This window comes from Phascolarctos cinereus, unplaced genomic scaffold, assembly GCF_003287225.1.
Source record: "Phascolarctos cinereus isolate Bilbo 61053 unplaced genomic scaffold, phaCin_HiC Scaffold_8;HRSCAF=390, whole genome shotgun sequence".
In the NCBI taxonomy this organism is placed as follows: Eukaryota; Metazoa; Chordata; class Mammalia; order Diprotodontia; family Phascolarctidae; genus Phascolarctos; species Phascolarctos cinereus.
This window is the reverse complement of record NW_027556291.1, coordinates 20,602,561-20,623,233: the sequence shown is the minus strand read 5'-3', so window position 1 is coordinate 20,623,233 and position 20,673 is coordinate 20,602,561. Positions and strand designations below refer to the sequence as shown.

The following is a 20,673-nucleotide window of genomic DNA, read 5'->3' as shown; positions in this document are numbered from 1 at the left end:
AGATAAGTCACTTAACCCCTGCCTTAGTTTCCCAATCTTTAAATTAAGGAAACAATAGCACCTAACAATAACAGCTAATAGCTAACATTGTAAAGCACCTGTGTGCCAGACACCGTCCCAAGTGCTTTACACATATTATTTCATTTGATTCTCACAATAACCTTAGGAAGTAGATGTTATTATCCTTCTTTTACCCACCTCACATGATTTTTGTGAGGATCAAATGGAATAACATATGTTAAGAGCTCTATAAAACTGAAAGCACTATATACATGCTATTATCTTTCCAGTATTCCAATTCAGAATCTTAGCATTAGTCTCAACTCCTCAATCTTCCTCACCCCACGTATATAATTAGTTGCCAAATCTGTATTTTGTAATTTTTTTTAATTCACTTTTTTTTTGGCTCTGAATTCTTTCTTCCTCCTCTGCTTCCTGTACTCACTCACTGAGAAGGCAAGAAAAACAAAACTCATTACAAATATGCACAATCATGCAAAACAACAAATTCCCACATTAGCTACACCGGGAAGGGAGGACAGAGAGAGAGAGAAGAAAGGAAGGAAGGAAGGAAAGGAGTGAAGGAGGAAGGAAGGAAGGGAGGGAGGGAGGGAGGAAGAGAGAAAGAAAATAAAATATGCTTCAATCTACTCTGAGTCCATCAGCTCTCCATCTGGAGGTGGACAGTATGTTTCATCACAAGTCTTTTCGAATTGTAGATGGTCATTTTGTTGATCAGAGTTGTTAAGTATTTCACAGCTGATTATCTTTACAATATTGCTGTTACTGTATAAATTGTACTCCTGGTTCTGCTCATTTCACTTGGCATCAATTCATATACATCTTCTCACACTTCTCTGAAACCACCCTCTTTATCATTTCTTATAGCACAATAGTATTCCATCACATTCGTATACCATAATTTGTGCAGCCATTCCCCATTTGATGGGTATCCCCTCAGTTTCTAATTCTTTGCTACCACAAAAAGAGCTGCTATAAATGTTTTTTGTACATATGAACCCTTTTCCTCTTTCCTTGATCTGTCTGGAGTGCAGACCTAGTAGCAGTATTGCTGAGTCAAAGGACATGCACAGTTTTATACCTCTTTTTGTATAGTTACAAATTGTTCTCCAGAATAGTAGGACCAGTTCATAGTTCTACCAACATCAGTCTGCCTGTTCTCCCATAATCCTTTTTTATTATCTTAGCCAATCTGATTGATGGGTATGGTACCTCACATTGTTTTAATTTGCATTTCTCTAATCATTAGTGATTTTAAAGTATTTTTTTTATATGGCTATTGATAGCTTGGATTTCTTCCTCTAAAAACTGTCTAGTCATATCCTTTGATAATTTATCAGTTGGAGAATGTCTCTTATTCTTGTAAATTTGACTCAGTTCCTTATTAGGTATTTGAGAAATGAGACCTTTTATCAGAGACACTTGCTGCAAAGGTTTTGTCCTCAGTTTCCTGCTTTTTCTGATAATTTTAGGTGTACTTGATTGTGTTTGTGCAACACCTGTTTAATTTCATGCAATCAAAATTATCCATTTTACCTCCTTAAATTTCTCTGTCTCTTGTTTGGTCATGAACTTTTCTGCTATCCAGAGATCTGACAGGTAATTTCTTCTCTGCTCTACTAATTTGCTTAACATATCACCCTTTATGTCTAAATGATGCATTGATTTAGAGCTTATCTTGGTATACAGTGTAAGATGTTGTAGTTTCTGCAAGACTACTTTCTAATTTTCCCAGCAGTGTTTGTCAACTAGTGAATTCTTGGCCCAATAACCAGGATCTTTGAGTTTATCAAATACTAGGCTACTGTGTTAGTTTTGGTATATTGAGTACCTAATTTGTTCCACTGATCAACCTCTCTATTTTTCACCCAGTACCAGATTGTTTCAATGATTAGTTTTATAATATAGTTTGAAATCTGATATTTCCCACCATCTTATTCTTCTATACTTTTCCTTCTTTTCCCCCCACCTTCTCTTTAAGAGTCTATTTTACTTCTGAATAACGTCTCCCTTAATCTACCCTTCCCACCTTTACCCTTTTTTCCCTTTACCTCTTTTCTTCCAATTTGCCTGCTGGGTAAGATGTATTTCTGTACCCAACTACATGTATGTGTATTTGTCCCTCCTTTAACTAGTTCAGATTAGGCTGAGGTTCAAATATCACATGCTTCTCACTTGCCAGTAGTCCCACCTTGCTGTATAAACTCTTCCTTGCATGTCCTATTTATGTGACACAATTCCCCATTTTTCCTCTCCCTTCCTCCCTCTTCCCCACTCATCCATTCTTCTTTTGAGATCATCCAAATATAACAGAATCACATCCAGGTCTTTTTCTAATTACACTTCCTCTAAGAGCCTGGTGATGATAAAGATCTAACTATGTGTTATTATCTCCCCATATAAAAATGTAAACAGTTTAACCCTGCTTAGTCCCCTATGATTTTTCACTCACATTTACTTTTTTATGCTTCGCTTGACTCCTATGTTTGAATGTCAAATTTTCTACTCAGCTCTGGTCTTTTCATCAGGAATGCTTAAAAATAATCTTCTATTTCATTAAAGGTCCATTTTTTCTCCTGGAGATTTATACTCAATTTTGTGGGGTAGGTTATTCTTGGTTGTGATCCTAGATCCTTCGCCTTCTGAATATTATATTGCAAGCTCTCCATGCCTTTGCACTTATGGCTGCTACATCTTGAGTGATTCTGTGGCTCCTCCACACTTAAATGCTTTCTTTCTGGCTGCCTGCAGTACCTTTTCCTTGACCTGGGAGCTCTCAATTTTGGTTAAAATATTCCTGAGAATTTTCATTTTCAATTTGCTTTGGGAAGTGACCCATGGACTCTTTCAATTTCTACCTTCTCCTCTGGTTTTAAGATATCTTGACAGACAGTTTTCTTTTGTAATTTCTTAAAAGATGATATATAGGATCTTTTTTTATTCATGGATTTCAGGTAGTCCATTGATTCCTAATCCTTGATCTACTGTCCAGTTCAATTGGCCTTACTATGAGATATTTCATACTGTCTTCTATTTTTTCAGTCTTTTGACTTTGTTTTTATTATTTCTTGATGTCTCGTGGTGTCATTAGCTTCCATTTGACCAATTCTAATTTTCAAGAAGTTATTATCTTCAATAAAGCTTTGTACCTCTTTTCCCAAACTTTTAATTCTCTTTTTATATCCTTCCATTTTATCTTTTGCCTCTTCCCATTCCCTCCTCTACTGCTCTCATTTGGTTTTAACATTCATTTTTTAAAATTTCATTTATTTAATATTTTGTTTTTCCCCAGTTTCACTTGGTTTTTTAAATCATTTTTAGCTCCTTCTTTAACTCTTCCAGGAGTTCTTGTTGGACTTGTGTCCAAGCTGCTTTTGTTTCTGTGGCTTTGTTTATAGATTTTTTTCAAGTCATTCTCTTCTTCTGTGCTTGTGTCTTGAGCATCCCTGTCACCATATTAGCTCTTTATGATCAAGTTTGGTTTTTGTTGGCTAATTCTTCTAGCCTACTTTTTGTTTTTGGACTTTATGTTAGTGCTGGGCTCTGCACACTTATGAGAAGAGTGTCTGGCCTGAGCTTCTGTCCCCTTATGACCTTCTGGGGGCCTACAAGTTTACAGTGTTTTCAAAGTGATGTGATCCAGGGGGGAAGTCTGTTTACTGCTCTCCTAGTCTCAGTTCCGCAACTTCCTGACCCAGCTTTGGGTCTATCAGCTTATCTCTGTTTGGGATTTTTAGCAGCCTGCTGCTAGACTCAGTCATTACTGGCCTGCAGAGGGGCTCTGCAGGTTCAGAGAGACTGAACTGCTGATTCCCCTTTAGTCTGGGACACTGCTCTCTGCTTTTGGATCAGAGCCACCCATACAGCTACCATGTACTTTCTGGATTTTGTTTCATTCTCAGTCACAGGTAGGGCCAATGCTCATGACCATTCTTCACACTGGATGGTATGTGACAGAGCTGCTGGATGGCACATGTTCCTGTACTGAGTACTTGCTCAGGGACTCCTTGAGATCTCTTTCTGCTGCCATGTCTCACCCTTCTTTGAGTCCCTGGGTACTAGAATGCTCCCTGCTGCTGCCACTGCAGCCATGCATGCCTGGCCAAACCCCTTCTCCAGAGTCCACAGACATCTCTAAAGCTGACCTGGCCTAAAAGAATGACTCACCATGACTTCTGGGATTTCCCAATCAGAATTCAATCTGGTGCATTCTCTACATCTTTGTCAAGGAGATGGGGGAGAAAAGCTGGACTCTAAAGCTTCCTCTCACTCTGCCATCCTTATTCCACTCTCTAGTTGCCACGTCTTGATGTTTCTACTTCCACAACACCTTGTTCACCCAACCCCTTCACTTCAGTCACAAAGTTATCATTTTAGTTCAGGCCTTGTCACTTCTCACCTAGATTATTAAAACAGCCTCCTAATTGGTCTCCCTGCCTTAAGTGCTTCACAACTCCAATCCATTCTACACCAACTCAAGTGGCTTCCTCTTGATGCTAGGATCAAATCAAAACTTCTCTGCTTAACTTTTAAAACCTTAAACAGCCTGGCCCTAATCTATCTTTGCAGCCTAACAGCACATTACTCTCCCTCCCACACTCTGTGTCCAGTCTAACTGGCCTTCTCTGATCCTCACACGCAAAACCCCATATCCCCTTACACTGGTTATCTCCCATAGCTGGAATGCCCTCCCTCGGACAGCCCCCCTCTTCTTTAAGATGCGGTTCAAACATCATATTCCACATGAAGCTTTTCCCAGTCCCTCCAACTGTCAGTGGCCTCCCTCCTAAACTATTCTGTATTTCATGGCTCTCTCTATATTTGCATGTATTCACCTTATATTTGTGTTGTATATATTTTCATATATCCTTGTCTCCCTTATTAGAATATAAGCTCCTTGCAAGCAGAACATATACCCTGAATGCCTGGCATGGTGCCTAGCACACAATGGTGAATAATAAATATTTGTTGATTGATTGACTGACTCCTGGCTCTGATATTTACTAGTTTGCAATGCTATCATCTCTTTACAAAAGAAATATTTTACCTCCCTTGTCCAATGCAAATTAGACTTACGGGCCCTCAAATTATATTTAATCAATTAAAAGTAAGTAAGTACTAGCCTATGATAAGATGGGTAAAATTGGTGCCTACCTTTGAGGTCAAATCAATATTAAATCTCCTGCCTTCTTTAACAATTTGGGAGTAAGTAATCCTATTCTTCTTGGGCACATCAACAACAGCTTCTCCTACAGGGACATTTTCAGCTTTTTCCTGTTCCAAAGGTGACTCGGTACAATCCGTATCACCACCATGGCTTTCGTTCCCCAGTGTCACATCTACATCAGGTACTTCCTGTGAAGTCTCTGGCTCATTGAGTGGCGCTGTTAATTCAGATGTATCAGAGCAAGCTGTGCCCGTCGAGTCCGGAGGGTCATTTGAGCTAGCAGACGTCACAGGGGCAGGATTTTTCTGCACAGCACCGACTTCTTCAACATGTTCATCTGAATCCTGACTAAATGAGAAATAGCAATATTCAGCAATGAGCCTAAGGTCAGAATAAACTTTAATCTGGAAACTTTTACAAACATGCTTTATCTATTATCATTTCATCAGGAGCAACTTCCTTTGCCTTATATGGCACTAAAGGGTACTAAACACATCCCATAGGATCATGGGATCATATTGCAAGAGAACACAAAGCCTTCTAACCCAAACTCCTCATTTTATAGAAGAGGAAAATGAGGTCCAGCGAGAGGAAATAACTCACTTAAGGTCACAAAACAAGGGAGTAGCACAGGTGGGACTTGAACTTAGCTCTTCTGACTCCAAACCCAATGTTTTTCCCACTGCATTATAACAATTTTTTAGTGGAAAATCAAATAAGTTGCTATCTGTAAAACACTAGACTTCTAATTGGGGGCCACTGCCATACACACACAAATACACACAATACATGTATATATACATAATCTATATGTATATACAAATATATCTATATGCATATACATATCTGTACATATATATATATACTCACATATATGACTACATCCATATGTATAGATATATGGATATATATAATATATATTTTATAAACTCATATATGTGTGTATGTGTATACATACATACACACCCACAAGCACTTCTAAGAGGTAAGGACCAGGACTGTCTTTTCATCTAATTCCCTGTCTTTTCTGAGGAAGGCCAAAAATATCAATCCTTTTGAATTTCTTTACCACAATGGATGGTCAAAGGGATTTCTCTCCTATCTTATTTCGCCATTCTATTCCTGGCATATTGTTCTATACCGTTAAGCCCATTTCTGCAATGATCATCCTTACTTCCATCCTTCATCAAATCTGGCTGGCCTACTGAACCAAGACCCCAATACAGTAGACGATGGGCAGCTATTTTCCAGCTACACCTAATCCTACATAAAACTGGCAGGAAAACACTGGTTTATCAAATCATCCAATTGCTCAGCATCCAGCATAATTTTGCTGCAATACCCCAATAAAGAGGTCAAGCAATACCTATGAAACACCTACTGTGTTAGGTGCTAGTAGTCAGTCAGTCAACCAACATTTATTAAGTTCCTACTATGTACCAGGCACCGTGCTAAGTGCTACACAGAAAAGGAAAAAAACAGTCCCTGCTCTCAAGGAGCTCCCAGTCTAACGGGGGAAGACAAGCAAACAACTATGTATAACTATATACAAACAAATTACATTCAGGATAAACTGGGGACAGTCTCAGAGGGAAGGACGTCTGGGCAAGGCTTCTTGCAGAAGGTGGGGTTCTAGCTGCGATCTGAAGGAAGCCAGGGAAGCTGGGAGCCAGAGATGAAGAAGGGAGCTCCAGGAATGGGGGACAGCCAGTGAAAATGATGATAAAAGAGAGAGATAAAGATGAGTAAAATATGTGTCCTCAGGGAACTACTGCAGTTTGAGCCTATATCTCCTTCTTCCAGTCTATGCTAGTACAGAATAACAGAACAGTAATCTTCTGCAGGCTTCAGAGTAGACTTCAAGCTAGAACTGAGACCCCATTCCGCTCCTACGGTCAGAGTCACACAGCTATTGCTTATCTCTGAACTTGCCCCTTACTTGATACAATGTTTAAGGCCCATGACCACCCTTTCCCCTGGAATGTCACCTCTAGGTACAAGTTCCCTCCTTAATCAGCCCTAGATGTATGACCCACAACTGGGTAGTCAACTGGCACAAGTCCAAGGGTGGATCTGGAATCTTTTCTTGCCTTGAGCGAGAATGTTCCATATGGAGTTTCCTGGATAGACCTCATCCCTAGTGTCCTCAGACCTCTATGTCTTCTGCCTATGCCGATCTGGGCTCAAAACATTACTCACTGTAATTTTGTCTTTCTTGGATTTCTGATCAGAACTCAGTCTGCTGCATTTTCTAGAACTGTTTGGAAGAGTTGCAGGATACAGCTAATATCAGATACTTGCCCAACTTGGCTCCACTTCCTCTGTGAATATTTTCAGTATAACCCTCCTAGTCAGAAATCCTTAGGCCACACATACTCACTCCTCATTATGTGAGGAATCCCCCAAACTGGAATGTAAGTACCATGAGGGAAAGAATCACATCTTTCTAGCATACACATAGTACCAATTTAATAAATATGCACTGAATTGATCTCTTCAACTAAACCATTAATCTCTAGGGCAGGGACTATTTTCATGTTTTATATCCCCCAAGGGACCAACTGTAGGGGTATGTAGACAGATGGCAATTAAACACATTTGGAATACTTTTGTATGCAAATTACAATAAAAAACTCATTACTTTAGAGAAAGCAAGAAAAATTAGATCACAGAAAAAATTCAACTAATTCCAATTAGGCATTCAGGTTCTTAAAAATTATAGTAGCAATGAAGATAAAGTGCCATACTAAAATTTACTCAGTGCTGCAGCAAAGAAAGGGAGTAATTAAAGAAGAAAAGAACTCACACAAATACCAAGAAACAAAATATCCAAGTCTTTGCTAGAATTATCTGGTAATTTTAATGAAATGTCACAACAAAGAATACCCAATACATGCAATGCTACCCCCAACAAGCTTTAGAGAAAAAAGCACTAAGGTACTAAGCCAAAGTCCTAGATAAGCCACAGAGACCTCATCAGCCCCAATTTCCTCATTCATAAAATGAGGCGAACATCACCTGTCTCATCTACTTGACAGGGCTTACCACGAGGAATAAAATGTTAGGGTGTGGTACTTTGGAAAATGAACAAATGATAACACAGCATTTTTAGAACAACTAAGAGTTTATTATAAACAGACAATAAGCAACATTCTGGTAACAAAATGTGCCACTGACACTGTTCGTCTGTAGCTAGTGATCCGATGTAGACCATTAGTTCAAGAACTAAATGATTTCATGATGATGAGCAGCCAGAAATCTCAAACAAGTTCTGAGTCTTTGCAACTCCAAAAAGGCAGCATGGCAGCAGTGAGGCTGCCACAAAAATAAAGAACAATGACATAGCTCATTATATGTTTCTTTTCTAGCAAAAATGTCCAAGTTCTTTACTCAGTTCTCTACTATAAAAACAGGAATAACCAAAATGCATTCAATGAATAATGTGAATTTGGAATTTTCAGGCAAGTTCTCTGCCTAAAGATCAAGCACAGCAAAAGGAAGATAATCAATTGCTTTCAGTAAAGTATTTACACTGTTTTTATGAGATAATGACGATGATAATATGAAAATAGGACATCAAAACTAATCTAAGTACTTCCCTATCTCCTCCTGGAGACAACAGGCGGTCTCATCTATAGGCCTTTCTGCTCCTTTCCAGATCAAATCTATGATCCTACGGAAGTACTGAATTTTCAGGATTTGGGCTTAGCAGGCAAGTGAAGGCAGGGGAAAAACGTAAGAAATTCTCAACTGGCCCTTTCTGCACCTAAAGCAAATATACAGACTGGTACTCCTCCAGCAAAGTACTAAATACCATTAAATACATAGTTGCCTAAACAAAACACTTCAGTCCCTTAGAGCCTGAGTGTTCCACTATCTGTTGATTGAATGAGATTTTTATTGTTTTATTATAAGTGTTTACAATGACTGAACCGAGCTTACATTCTTGGTATAAATCCAACCTGATAACACATAATTGTTTCAATATGTTGCTACAGCCTCTTTGCTAAATAGTTTATTTAATATTTTTGCATCAATATTCATTAGATAGGACTCTAGTTTTCTTTCTCTGTTTTATCTCTCCCTGCTTAAGGTATGAAGCCTTTTATTTGTCTCATAAAAGGAGTTTGGTAGGATCCCTTCTTTGTCTGTTTTTGAAAATAATTTATGTAATATTGGAATTGTTATTTAAATGTTTGATAGGATTCACTTTTAAATCCATCTGGTCCTAGAGTTTTGTTTTTTAAATTTGGGAGTTCTCTTATGACTTGCTTAATTTCTTTTTCTGAGATTAGATAAGTTAAAACTATCTTATTCTGTTGATCTGGGTATTTGTATATTTTCTAAATATCGGTTCTCCCTTTTCATTTTTGATTGTAGTAAAATAGTTTTGTTCTTTTTATCAAATTAGCTAACCATTTGTCTGTATTTTAGTTTTCTTTAAAAAGCTCCCAAATTTATCAATTGAGTTTTTTTCTTTCCAATTTTATCTTTCTTTATATACTAGTTGGCATTATTTTAATATGTTGCTTTTCTAAATTTCTGTTGTTGCTGTATGCTCAATTAATCTTTGCTTTCTCTTTTTCGTTGACGAAAATGTTTCTTTCATTTGGGCTGCGCCTGACTCTGGCCAGTCCCACTGATAGTTTAGGGTGAATACTGGAATGAAATGATATACTTATAGATCATTAAATGATTAATGAAAGGAGATTTACTTAGCAATAAATAGCAAGGCAAGGATATACAAGGAGAATACAACTTTGACTCAGCTACATGAAACCTCCTTGCCTCTGTGTTACATATCACCACCTGCCAGACAAGTCTCAGAGAAAGACTACAGCTACTCCTGGTTGCTTTGTACTCAGGTGACCAGAAGTGATGTCAATCAACAACCTGAGCCATTAGTCCTCTGAAATCTCTAGGAAAATTTTAACAACTTCTAAGGAAAAATTAGCCTAACTTTTTTTATGGGGTTAGGATAATGCTTCCACTACAGCCCAGGTGTCAAGAGTTAATTCTTCCCCATAAACAGAAAGGCAGAATAGCATAATGGAGAGGGGGTTGCTTTTGGATTAAGAAAAACCCGGATTCAAGGCCTGTTTCTGATACTCACTAGAGGTGACCCAGGGGAAGTCATTTTACCTCTAAAAGACCCAAGCAACACCCTAAGGCTATAAGTTACAAAGGAATCGCTATTCTGCCTCCCTGGAGAGAATTTTCACACCAGGAGTACCTACACCAATGAAACTAAAGTCTAGACTTTCTTTTAAAAGAAAGTCTAGACTTAAAAAAAAAAAAGTCCAGGATACCCTAACATAAAATCTGTCTTTTTGAGTTGGAGTGTTCACAGTTTTTTATTCCCACCTTTAAGAATTCTTGAAGAGAACTCCCTTAGGATCAAGAAGCAGCTGAGTCTGAGGAATTTGGACCATTATCATTCCTTAGTCCTAAAGAACTGGACTTTTCACCCTGAGCAGGGTGAGAAAGGCAGTAGCACCTCCTCTATAGCTTATACCTGCTTCTGCTTAAGCAGCTATAGAGTAGGTGCTACTGTCTGCTTCTCATTTACCATAACAAGATGAGGAATGAGTGAGAGAACCAAGATTGTTTTACCTAAAGACTAGGGAGAAGGGGAGGGGATAGCCGTCTTCCACTACTGAAAGGACTGTCCCTGGAAGAGTCGACAAACTTATGTAAACAATGTGGTCATGTGTAAAAAGAGCTGTATGTGAACTCAGAGGGATTGGGTTGAAATCTTGATTCTGATGGTTACTGTGTTACCTTGGACAAGTCACCTGAGTGACCCCTTGGTCACCATCATCCACAAGTGTTCTACTCCATGATCAAGAATTCTGAAATCCCTTCATCCAACCATGATCTATTATTCCAACTCTCCCTAAGCCTCATTCCTCATAAACTTGTTCTTCATTCTCATCATCATCTCTGCCCCTCCAGCCTCAGTCCCTCCCCCTGGCCATCACCCCTGCTCTAACTTTCTTTTCTTCCCTTTCCAATCTTGATCCAATAAACTTAACCAGTTCAACATTGCACTCTACTCTCAAATCCCTTACTTCCTTGTCCTTTCCTTAATCACACTAACCCAAATTCAATCCACAAGAAGGCTATCTATTCTACTATTTGCCTCCTCTGCTACAGTGCTAAGAGAAGTCACAATCATGTTGACCGGGCCCACTATAAAATTATATTATCTAATCTCAGCTGGGCTCTCAGGTCAGTAAGTCATTCATTTTATTCCTCCTTAATTCTCTATCAAATTTCCTACAGGAGATATTCCCAAATCTCTCCTGAAACTTCTCAGCAGAAGACTTTGTTTCCAAGAAAATCAAGGCCATTTGCTGTAAGCTCCCTCTTCTCTCCTTACCTATATCTCACAAAGGCTTTGGATCTCTTGTTCTTTTTTTCCCTAACTCCAGTGTGATGAAATAATGATATTTCTTAAAAGCAAAATTACCCTCTTACAAACTTGTGCCCTCACACCCTTATTGATCTTTTCTCATGTTCTCTAGCATAACGGTGGCCATCATCCAGGGGAACAAACCCTGTTAAGAAAGGGCCTACTATCCCTGAAGACAGGGGGTCCCGAGGGAGATTCAGGAAATGGAACAGGCCAAGCAGCTAAAATCACAGCAACCATCTTGAACTCTGCCTCTCCTGGTAACCCAGTGCTGACAGCCCAGAATCCAGCAGCCTAAAACCTCAGGCTTTCCAAGTCTTCCAGACCACTGATCTTATTTCTGGCCTGGCTCCCTAACCATCAACTAGGGAAGCAATTTTTGTGGAGAAGAGGCCTGCCCTACCAGCCACCACCAATACCAACCACTGACCAGCTGACACCACTGGAGAGGTAAACCCAAGAGTCAAGGGAATAGGAACACTGCTCCTGCCACCCAAGACCACAAGCATGGCCCCCACAGGTATCATCCAAGGGAGCACCTCTTGTGGACATCTGATCTGTCATTTGCCTCTGCAGGTTCTGGAGCATGGCCCTCGCCCTGCGTTGTCCCAAGCAGTCACAGCTAGTGAAGACAGAAGTCAGAAAAGACAGTTCACCCCAACCAAGTCCTTGGCACTATAAAATGGCTCAGCAGCAGAAACATGATTTTCTCAATAGAGGAAACATTAAAAAAGATGCATTACCGTCTGCTCCGCTGCTGCACCCTGAGGAATGGGAGGTTTTTCCATCTGACTTATAGCTGCAATCTCCTATGTTGTCTCCCACTATGAGAGCGTGCACTCTTCATTGGCTAGGGCTGTCTAGCTTTTCTATGTATGTACCTGGGCTCAGCACAGCACTTTGCACATATAAGTGCTTTTTCCATCTCATGATCACATTATGATTCTCTCTCTCTCTAATCTCCAAACACAGTCTCTATCCCTAATAGGCTCATTCTCTGCTGCACTAAACATATGCAGGGCTCCGTTATACTTTTAAAAACCCTCTCTTGAACCAAAGTCACCCTCACTCTACCATCCTACATCTCTCTCTCTCTCCTTTCAAACTCCCAGACAAAGCCCTGTGCACTTGCTGCCTTTACTTCCTCTCCTACACCCACCTCTCAGACCCTTATTTTGAAAATCTCATTCAGCTGAAACTGCTCCCTAAAGTTACCAACTACCTCTTTCAAAAAACTTTTTAGTGATACCTTTTGTCTTTATATTGCTTAAAATTTCCCCTCTATCCCTCTGTCTCCACACCTCTGAAAGCCATTCCCTATAATGAAGAATTTGTTATAATAAATAAAAAAAAAAGATTAAGAGAAAACCAATTCTATCCCACCCAAGCAAAACAGATCAATATAAAGATAAAAACAAATCTTACATTAAATGCAATGTTCTACATCCCTGGACCCCACCCCTCTATCTCTGAAAAGGATATCTCTTCTTGGAGACTATGATTTTTCTTTGTCATTTGAAGTATTCATTTTTGATTGACTGCACTGGAGTATATGCCTACCAATGGAATCTTTGAGTCCAAGGGCATGGAAGTTTTAGCCACTTCATTTGCATAATTCCACACCATTTTCCAAAATGGCTGCATTGGCTCATAGCTCCACCAACAAAGCATTAGTGTGCCTATCTTTCTACACCCCCTCCAACACTGACCATTTCCATCTTTCATCATCTTTGCCAACTTTCAGGGTGTGAAGTAAAACTTAAGGGTTGTTTTGATTTGCATTTTTCCAATGGCCATGAAGGCAGCTGAAGCAGGCTTGCTGACTTGACAGAATCACATAATGCCCGGCCCATTATATGTGCTTAATAAATGCTTTTTTAGTGACTGAGAACCCTTCCTGGCCTCAGTTTCTGTTCATATGAAAAAATAAGTACTACATTTTGTACCCCAAAACACCCCTCTCCTCCAACCCATCGAAGTCTTTTATAATGTTTCATTATGTTGCAACAGTGACATTGGATTCTTGAAGGCTATACCAACAAAGGACAACCTTTCTACACTTGAAAATTTTCCAATCTATATTCCTGCTTTCTGAGGACCAGTCAAAGCACAGAGAGATCCATCATCAATAGAGTGGCCACTTAGTGATTAATTATAGGGCCTCTCAGCAATTCTGCTCTTACAATGATGATGGCAGAGTGGGAGAATTGGGGGTGGGGAAGCAGAGTCAGGGGATACAGAGAATCACGCATTTTTTCAACATTTTATACATTTATTTTCTATAATTATACTCTTACATAATATATAATACTTACATTCAACATTATATAAATTTATTTTATAAATATTTACTTAACAGTACATTAAAAGTATGAATTTTATCAAGTAACAAAAAAAGTAAACAGACTACTGGAAGAACTGAATCACATCAATATTTATTTTGCTGTTATAAATGAAACCAGAAAACAAAAGGAAATTGCAGTAAAAAGCAGGCAGGCTCAATGAGCTCTTTCTTTCAAAAGGCAAATAAAGGAGTTGAGTCTTCTGGCTCTGTCCTGGGTCCAAGGCAACAAGAACAAATGAATGAAAAAGCATTTATTAAGCACTTACTCTGTGGCAAGCATTGTGCTAAGTGCTAGAGACAAAATACAAAACCAAAGACAGTCTCTGCCCTCAAGGAGCTGACATTCTAACAGAAAAGCTATTTTAATATGGAGACAACACAGAGAAGTGGAGGCTAGGGAGGTCCTGAAAATTACATGGATGGGGAGTGGCGCCATAGGGGAGCAGACTGATAGGCTCCATTCAAGAACACTGCAAGAGCTGCTTCTATCATGGAGTAAGAAACATCATTTCAGGGGACACTTGGTGGTCACAGCATACTGCCATAATCCTAAGCATTTGCAAAAAGAGGATGAGGCAAAAGGGAAACTGCGTGAAGAACAACATCCTTCAAATTTAATCATCGTATACTTATGTGGGCAGTGAACTCAATGCAAAGCAAACATGGGAACAGATCTCAGGGAGTCTGTGAACTGCAGGAGAAAAAGATAATCCTTATTGTCACTAACCTCCAATTGAAAATTAGCATTTCCTTTAATAATTTAAAAATGTAATTCTGAGAAAGGGGTCCGTAGGATTTCATCAGACTTCTAGGGGCCCATTTAAAAAGAAATAAAAAAGGCTAAGAATCTTTGATATAAAAGAAGATCTTTCTTAAAATTTAGAGGTGTCAGAAAACAGCATGAGTAGCCCCATGAACTAGTGAGTTAGTAATGACTGGAGGTGTTTGAAAAGGGGCTGAATATTTTGGGGGATGCTATAGAGAAGATTAATGTATCAGGTAGAGAATTGGACTAAAAGATGTCTCCGTGTCCTTCCAACGGTAAGTATATGATGCTATAATTCAAGGAAATACATTAACTAGCTCTGGACAGAGAGGAAAATGCAAGTCAAAATACATGCAAGGTCCAAATAAGTACAGACAGATAAGCAAGGGGAAGGCAATAATTCCCTGGGAACAGGCCTGCATAATCACACTTCACTTGGACCATTATGAATATCATCATCTGGGGTTTTCTTTAAAATTGTTATATGCATAACTACCAGAATATTAAACCTTCTCCAACTTTTCATTACCCACTATTACTCCAAAAGGTTAAGCCCTAAAAACAGACTATGAAGACTAAAAAAAACCAAAAACCAAAAACAAAACCACCAAACCCTCAAAATGAAATGTTATTTTGATTCTTCAAAGAAACTCGATTGATAAAGATTTGCTCTGACTTCTCTAAAGTTTTAAAAGTGGCTCAACTATGGTTATATCCATTTTTATTTAAAAAGCACCCTTCAAAATAAGATTAATAGCTGTAATTTATTTGAGTCAAAGAAAGATATACTACTTAAATGAAATTTCTCATCAGTAAAATAGAAGATGGTTAGCATAGATGATTTCTAAAGGCCCCCTTATTGCTGTAAAGTCTATGAACTACTCTAAACAGTAATTGAGAAAAATCAATACATGTATTATTTTCATGCAAATCTTCACCGTCAAAGTATATTTATTTCAAAACTGGAAGCTAATAACGAGGCTTATCTGAGTAGACAATTGAATTCCAAGGGTCATCACTTTAAAATACGGCGTAACAGTATCTTTGACATTATTTTACATAAGCACTGGTCCTGAATAATGCAATAATGCTGCCTAAAGAAAAATTTCCAATTAAACCTTTGTGCAAATGAGTTTTTCCACTAATTCACAAAAAGTATACATCTGTGAGTAAATTTTTATATAAATTCTGCATATTGTCTAGCACTATTCATCAATTAATGGCAGTAACAGAGGAATATCTCAAAGTGAATGTGTCTTATTGATGCCTTGGAACCATCACCCCTTTAGATAGGTCAAATGAAAAACTGCCAACCAGCTGGTTAATTTATTCAGCACAGGTGTTCACTATTTCTTTTTCAGCCATTTGCCTTTTCCCCCAATACAGCTTGTTGCAGAAATTGTATTCTTGTCCTTTGATGGATGCACTTTGTTCTAAGGCCATTCATTTCAGATTTGCACAGTATATGTTATACTGCTTCCCAGCTGTTTATCCTTGCAAATAAATGTAGAATGGTTATTTTAAAAGACTTCCAAAACTTGGTTGGTCCAGAAAATATCAATATGAATAATGCTGTCATCAATTTTGTATCACTGAAACGTTTATTCTTTGTGATAAAGTTTCCCCTCCACCACTTGGTACTAAGCAATAACAGGAAAGGTTAGCTGTGAAATGCAGCTCTATTCCTCCAAAACTGTTAATGATATGACATCAATTAGAGGCAGCACCTCACAGAATAGCCATTGCTTTTGGTTTCTACACTCTAGAAAGTAAATTCATTTGTAGATACAAGAGCCACTTTTCCATCCCACTTGAACCTCATATGGGTACAATGTGATACAGGGGGAAATGTGATAAACTTGGGTGTCCAAAGACCTGCATTCAAATCCTGCCTGAGTGACTTAGGGCAAATTACTTCTTCTTTGGGCCTCAGTTTCCTCATCTGTAAAATGAGGGGGCTGGACCATGTGACCTCTTAAGTGCCTTCCATTTCTAAATCTATGATCGTAGAATCCTATGTGAAAGAATATGTCTAATGCTCTATACAAGAAATAAGACAAATGGGAGGCAGATGTTACTACCTTAGATTTGAAAATATTAATCTCATCTGATCCTCACATCAACCCTGGGGGGTAGGGGCTATTATTACCTCCTTTTACAGGTGACATGACTTGCCAGGCTCACACAGCTAGCAAGTATCTGAGGTTGGATTTGAACTCAGGGCTTCCTGACTCCAGGCCCAGCACTCTATGCACTTCAATATCTAAAAGCCTCTAACTGATGTTGTGTCATTAACAGGTCAAATTAACAAGCATTTCTTAAGCACCTACTATGTGCCAGGCGCTGTGCTAAGTGCTTCACAAATATTATTTCATTTGATCCTCATGGCAATCCTGGGAGGTAGCTGCTATTATTATCCCTGTTTTACAGATTAGAAAACTGAAGCAAAAGTGTGAAGTGCTGCCTCTAACTGATGTCATATCATTAACAAGTCAAGTTAACAAGAATTTCTTAAGTGCCTACTATGTGCCAGGCACTAGGTAGGCTAAGCCCCGGAAGATACAAAGAAAGGGAAAACCAGTCCCTGCCCTCAAGGAGCTCACAGTCTAACAGAAGAGACAACAAGCCAACAACTGTGCACGAACGAGCCATGTTCCAGAATAGATGGGACATCAATGCAGTTGAGGGAAGGCATTAAGACTAAGGAGGCCTGGGAAAAGCTTGTCACAGGACGTATGATTTTAGCAGAGCCTTGAAGGAAATCAGGGAAGCCAGGAGGCAGAGATGAGGAGACAGGAGACAATCCTGTGGCTCCACGGCGATTTCATACAGGAAGGGGTGTAGGGCTTACAATCAACCGCAGGAAAAATAAAGAACAGTGGACTGAATGGCAGCAAATGCAGAGCTAACCATGTGCACCCCACAGGCACTCTCCTCCCCTCCTCAAAACCAAATTCTATTGGCTTGAAAGACCCAAAATGCTTCTTCAAGCACCCACCATCACCCAGGCAACCTTGTAGTCACTAGGTAGGTTTGTTCCTATGAAGGATTCACACAGCAAATATATTCATTTTATTTCTACCAATGCTTTTAAGAAGGAGGGTAAGGAGAAGAGAGCAAGCATTAATTAAGCTCCTACTATGTTCCAGGCATCGTGCTAAGGGATTTACAAATATTATCTCATTTGATCCTCACAACCCCCCAGTGAGGGCAAGTGCTATTATTATACCCGTTTTACAGTTGAAGAAACTGAGGCAGAGGTTAAGTGATTTGCCCAGGGTCAGAGAGCCAGTTTTTATGCAACCAAAGGTAAACTTTGATTTATCCTTTCACTTATCCTTTGTAATCTGACTTCCAGTTTCACCACTCAACTGAAACTGTTCTCTGCAAAGTTGCCAGTGACCTCTTAATCACCAAATACAATGTTCTTTTCTTGTACGTATGCATCTCTTCATACAGAATGTATACTTAAGGACAGCAACTGTTTGGTTTCCATATCTCCAGAGCCTAGCATATAATGTACATTTAATTACTGATTGATTGATACTGGGGGAAGTAGACGTATTGTTCCACATGAATGAGACTTCCAAATAACTGAGGCTTAGAGGATACCTTTAATGTCTTTATTGTCTGTCTTGTTCAAATGGAAACAATACAAGCAGGGACTATCTCATCTCTTTTCTTTGCATCCGTAGTGCCTGGTATGTAGTAGGCATTTAATAAATGCTTACTGATCCTATGATGCTATAATAATAACAATAGCAGCATTTATATAGCACCTACTATGTGCCAGGCACTGTGCTAAGCACTTTACAAATATTAATCTCATCTGATCCTCAGAACAACCCTGGGCTATTATTACCTTCTTTTACAGCTGACCTGACTTGCCAGGCTCACACAGCTAGCAAGTATCTGAGGTTGAATTTGAACTCAGGTCTTCCTGACTCCATGCATTAATTATGTGAACTTCAAAAGGCTAAAAATGACTTTCTTCACCTTTTATAAATATCTCTCTTAAAATACTACACACCACCTTCCCTGCCTGCTCAGACAGACTACCCTGAAAATCACTTAAAATCACACTGGTTTTTATGCTCCAGAGGTTTGTCATGATCCTCAGTTGCTGAGCTTCCGTAGTTCTTATACTGCCTTCATAGAGTTTTTTTAATTGACATCATTTAGTACTGAGATAGACACAATTCTCCAGAGTCCTCTTCTGTCTCTGCTACAATTACTTGTCCACTTTAGGAAGTTCCAAAAGAAATATCAAGAAGCCAGGGGGTTAAAAATAAGATGATTTTCTAGGCTTTATGTTATTTTGTTATGCCACAGTCTGGATGGGTTAGTTCAGCTCTTCACAACTGTGGTATGTGACTCCAAAGCCACATTTGCAATCAGGATATTTCAGAGGTAGATGAGAAGTCAATGAGAATACATATCCAACAAAGGGTAACCTGACCTAAGCTTGAAGATCCCTGGTGAGGGAGAACTCCCTATCTCCTAAGGCTGCCCAGGCCACTTTGGGGTAGCTCTCATTTATACCAAGTTTGTCCTTACTGAAAACCTGAATCTGGACAGAACGGAACAGAAGGCAGGAAATGACTTTAAAAAAAATAAAAGACAGTAATTGACATATTTTTTTAAAAAACAATCATTTTTCTGCCTTCCTTCCAATAATACCCATTGCTCCTAGACATACCACTGGGGGCTGAGCAGAATAAGGCCAATCGTTCTTCCACATGCCAGCTAAGCAGTCTTTCAGCATCCACTAGGCTAAAATCATCACATAGCAACAACCACCCTTTAACAGCATTACACAGAAAAGCTGTCTAACACATTCATTCTAACACATTCCCTCTACTTTCCCCTCTCTCTCTTTCTCCCTGCCACGCTTTCTCCTCTCCCCACACATGGTGTGATTGGATATTACTTCTTAGTTACTAAACCATAATGCTTCAGAGGCAGAAACACAGGCCTTCAATGCTCTTAGGCTGTTTGTACCTTCTTGTGCTGAAAGGTATGTAAGTTCACTCTAAATTCAAACCTATATTAGACACTTAGAAGGATATGCTTTGGGAGAAAATACACGAGAAAATACATGTCCTTAAGACAGAAAATGCTGAAAATAACTTTTCAGTTACACAACACTAATGAGTGAAGGAATTCCTGGTCCCCACAGATTTTTCACAGGTACACAAAAATGTAAGCAGCTGTTCTCAGAACTACCACTATTAATAGCCTAACACATCCCTAGTGTGATGAGCTGTTTTTTAAGCCCCCACAAAAACACTTGGCAGTTGGATGACGTGGGCACTGGAGGACTCTGATAATGTGAATGGATACATTTAAAGTATATGATGCATACGTACATTCTTAAATCATCAGCTACATGTCATGTGAAAAACTTAGTTACTCATTCAAACAGTTGTTTGTGAGCAATTAAATATTAAAGCAGTTTGCATCACTACCTTAAGGATTTGCAGTTAGCAGTCTACCTGGATGTGCACCTTAAAATGGAGGAGGGAAGGTGAGAGAAGAAAGAGAAAGAAGAAGAGGAAGAGGAGGAAGAAGAGGAGTCAGAACACTATGAGCAGCTTACATTTATATAGCACTTCAAATGCTCTAAAAACACTTTACATTATCCACTCTATGGGAGGGCTGCCTTCCTTGGCCCCATTTTACAGATGAGAAAACTGAGGCTCAAAGGGACTAAGTGACTTGTCCAGGCTCACACAGCTGACAAGTCACTGAGGAAAGACCTGAAGCCAAAGCCTCCCGAGTCCCACCCGCCTCTACCTACTCTACCCTGCTGACTCTCTCTAAGAGCTCCTCCAATTGTTAGGGCCAAAAACCAGTCAGCTCACTTGAAAACTGGCTGGTCCTCACAGGGCTGACATTCAGTCCATTGCTAGGCCTACACCTGAAGCTCTTCCCACCTGCCTGGCAAGGGCACAAAGAAG

At 39.2% G+C, this 20,673-nt stretch overlaps 1 protein-coding gene across 1 annotated transcript in view; it reads right to left on the bottom strand.

Moving 5' to 3' along the window:
* Positions 1 to 20,673, bottom strand: part of CHM (CHM Rab escort protein) — a 179,623-nt gene that overhangs the window by 112,434 nt on the left and 46,516 nt on the right. The window contains 1 exon segment of the mRNA XM_020964591.2: positions 5,176 to 5,536. Within this exon segment, the coding sequence (XP_020820250.2) occupies positions 5,176 to 5,536 (361 nt within the window).